The sequence below is a fragment of the Aegilops tauschii genome, chromosome 3 (genome assembly GCF_002575655.3).
Source record: "Aegilops tauschii subsp. strangulata cultivar AL8/78 chromosome 3, Aet v6.0, whole genome shotgun sequence".
In the NCBI taxonomy this organism is placed as follows: Eukaryota; Viridiplantae; Streptophyta; class Magnoliopsida; order Poales; family Poaceae; genus Aegilops; species Aegilops tauschii.
Window position 1 is genome coordinate 371,243,487 of NC_053037.3, and position 2,841 is coordinate 371,246,327.

At 50.4% G+C, this 2,841-nt stretch overlaps 1 protein-coding gene across 1 annotated transcript; it reads right to left on the minus strand.

The window, feature by feature from the left end:
• Window positions 1-540: 540 nt before the first annotated feature.
• Window positions 541-2,583, minus strand: LOC141042956 (uncharacterized). The gene is made up of 4 exons (XM_073511868.1): window positions 2,306-2,583; window positions 1,441-2,008; window positions 1,110-1,257; window positions 541-1,001 (listed from the first exon to the last, which is right to left on the minus strand). The coding sequence occupies exons 1-4, from the start codon at window positions 2,581-2,583 to the stop codon at window positions 541-543; spliced, it is 1,455 nt and encodes a 484-aa protein (XP_073367969.1).
• Between the last annotated feature and the right edge of the window lie 258 nt (window positions 2,584-2,841).

The window sequence follows — 2,841 nt, forward strand, 5'->3', positions numbered from 1 at the left end:
TACAATTATAGCATGAATAATAGACTATTATCATGAACAAAGAAATATAATAATAACCATTTATTATTGCCTCTAGGGCATATTTCCAACAAGGGGATCCCCTTGTCGGAGTCCACGAAGATGGATGACGATGTCTCCTGGATCGCCATTGAGAATGCAGGACGAGGTGGAGGAAGATAGCAGCAGGGCGATCCAATCCCTCCATCGGGCTGAGAAACCCAGCCTCTGAAGCAATTCTAATAGGTATTCCCATGATATGCTATCGAAGGCCCTAGCTATATCTAGCTTAAGAAGAAGTGCTGGAGTTTTGTTTCTATGAAGAGATCGGACAAACTTCTGCATGTAAAGGTAGCTGTCATGGATGCATCTCCCGCGCTGAAAGGCCGTTTGAGCAGGCGAGATAATCTTGTCGATGACGGCCGCCAGTCTCATGGATAGCACTTTTGTGATCAGTTTGGCAATGGAATGTATCAGGCTTATAGGTCTGTAGTCGTTCATTCTAGTAGCCCCGTCCTTCTTGGGAATGAGGGCGATCATGGCTTAGTTGATTTCGGCAAAATCACCTTCGGCTAGGTTGTAGAAGTGATCAAAAACTGCCATGACGTCATTCTTTATGGTGCCCCAGCAAGCTCTGAAGAAAGTTCCTGAGAAGCCGTTGGGGCCTGGAGCTTTCTCTGATGGAGATGCCATGATAGCAGCCCAAACTTCAGGTTCCGAGAAAGGATTGTCCAGCCCCTCGTTTTGCATATTTGGCATATCCAACTCCTCCCAGTTGATGGAGCATCGCCTTTCCTCCTTTTTCCCCAGCAGATTAGCAAAGTGGTCGTGGGCGATTGCTTTCTTTTCCTCGTGCGCAGTGACTGTACTTGTTTCTGTTTGCAGGGAGTGTATAAAGTTCTTCCTCCTTCTGGAATTGATCTTTGCTTGGAAGAAGGCCGTTCGTGCATCTCCCGCCTTGAGCCAGGTTAGCCTTGATGCCTGTCTTTTCCTTGATCTCTCCACTGCAGCCAGTCCAAGGGTACGAAGTTTCAGTTGTTTCCTGAGCCAGAATTCCTATTGTGTCAGTCCTCTTTTTTCTTGAGCTATATCAAGTCTCAAGATTACTTCACATGCCAAGTGGAACTGAACCTTTGCATCGCTAAAAAGAGTCTTTGCCCAAATTTTGAGATCATGCGTTGTCCTATGCATCTTCTTCTTGAGCCTGATGATTGGGCAGGTGTGGTTAACTGGGCGCTGCCAAGCTCTTTCAACTGTTTCCTGAAAATGAGGGAAACGTGGCCAGAAAGACTCAAAGTGGAATGCAGCTCTTTTGCGTGGCGCCGCAGTGTTTGCAAGCAACAGTGGGCAGTGATTTGAACATGCTGTTGTCGTGGCCATCAACATAAAAGAAGGGAAGAGGGCATCCCATTTCGAGTTGCAGAACACTTTGTCAATGCTGACCATCGTTGGGTTTTGACGCTCGTTTGTCCATGTGAACCTCCCATTTTTGCATTTGATCTCTCTTAAGCCTGCTCTGTCGATCGCTGCTCTGAACATGCCCATGATCCTCCTGTTCAGGTTGAGGTTGTTCTTGTCACGGGCTTCATAGATGATGTTAAAATCTCCGTTTAGAAGCCAGGGTTCTCCTTGTGGTGGTGCAGCATGAGCTATTTCAGCAAGGAAATCATCTTTTCTCGTGTCGTCCACTGGCCCGTAAACAGTTGTAAGCCAGAAATCAAGTCTGTCCTGGATCAGAGACACTTTTCCGGTGATTGAGAAGTTTCCGACAGCGTGCGTCACGAAATTGACCATACTCTTGTCCCATAGAACAGCAATTCCTCCTCTAGTGTCGATCGCTGGAAGAACGGCGCACCCATCTAATCTGGCCCCTCCCAGCTCTCTAACAACACTGGGCGTCCAAGATTCTAGCTTAGTCTCCTGCAGACAGAGAATGTTTGCCCGCTGCGCTTCTGCTATCTGTCGCACAGCTGTTCGCCTGGCTGGCGTGTTCAGTCCCCTAATGTTCCAGCTTAAAATTGCACACTTTGTACTACTCATCAGGAACATAGAACATCTCTAGAAGTAGCAACACCATCGACGAGTTCCGACAGCTAATACCATTGAAAGAGGAATGTAAATGCAACTGATACACAACCATTCTAGCCTGGGGGCGTCGTCGACCACCAATAGGCCCCAAATCTCGACGACGAAAGCTAAACCACCTACCACTACTGATACAGAGCTGAACTAAACCTAGCTCGAGCCGGCCTACTGCCGACCGCTGTCGGAAACTACTACAGAGGAAGAGGAGCGCTAACATGACTACACTCCAGCCTCCTCAGCTTCAGCTTCAGGCCCCGCCATGCCCACGGCCACGCGCATCGCCTCCTTGTTGAGCCTAGTCAGCTTGGCGATGACGTTGATGTCGTCGCCGGAGAGCGGCTCATCGAACCTGCGGATGAGGGCTTCAGCCGCCTTGGCAGTCATCTTCTCCTTTGGACCCAGCAGACCCAGACCCTTCACCAGGCGTAGCGTGGCGCGCTCGGCGACAGGTGTGGTGTTCTTCTGAGCAGCCTGACGAGCACTCTGGCGCGGGGGCGGCATGGAAGTTGCTCTGGACTTGGCCGGGGCAGGGTACCTCCTGGACGGTGGCAGTGGCAGCAGGGCTGGTGCGGGGCTGGTGAAGAGATCTCGAGCAGCAGAGCCAGGGTCTTAAAGCTCCAGGTGGCACACTTGCTCAGTTATTTCTCCAAGATGCATCTGAACTGTTGTTGCAACTGTGGGCGTTTTGCAGTTGAAGCTTGCAGGGTTGTGGGATGGCCCGGATAGCGTTGGCCCGAAGTGATCCGGGCCGGCCATCTG

Excerpts from the sequence above, each read along its gene's own strand:
- LOC141042956 (XM_073511868.1), bottom strand. The coding sequence starts at position 2,583 with ATGCCGCCCCCGCGCCAGAGTGCTCGTCAGGCTGCTCAGAAGAACACC. Across the intron at positions 2,009-2,305 it reads GAAGCTGAGGAGGCTGGAGT|CTGGAACATTAGGGGACTGA; the intron begins GTAGTCATGTTA and ends TGCAATTTTAAG. Across the intron at positions 1,002-1,109 it reads GGTTCAGTTCCACTTGGCAT|TGGAGAGATCAAGGAAAAGA; the intron begins GTGAAGTAATCT and ends GACTGGCTGCAG.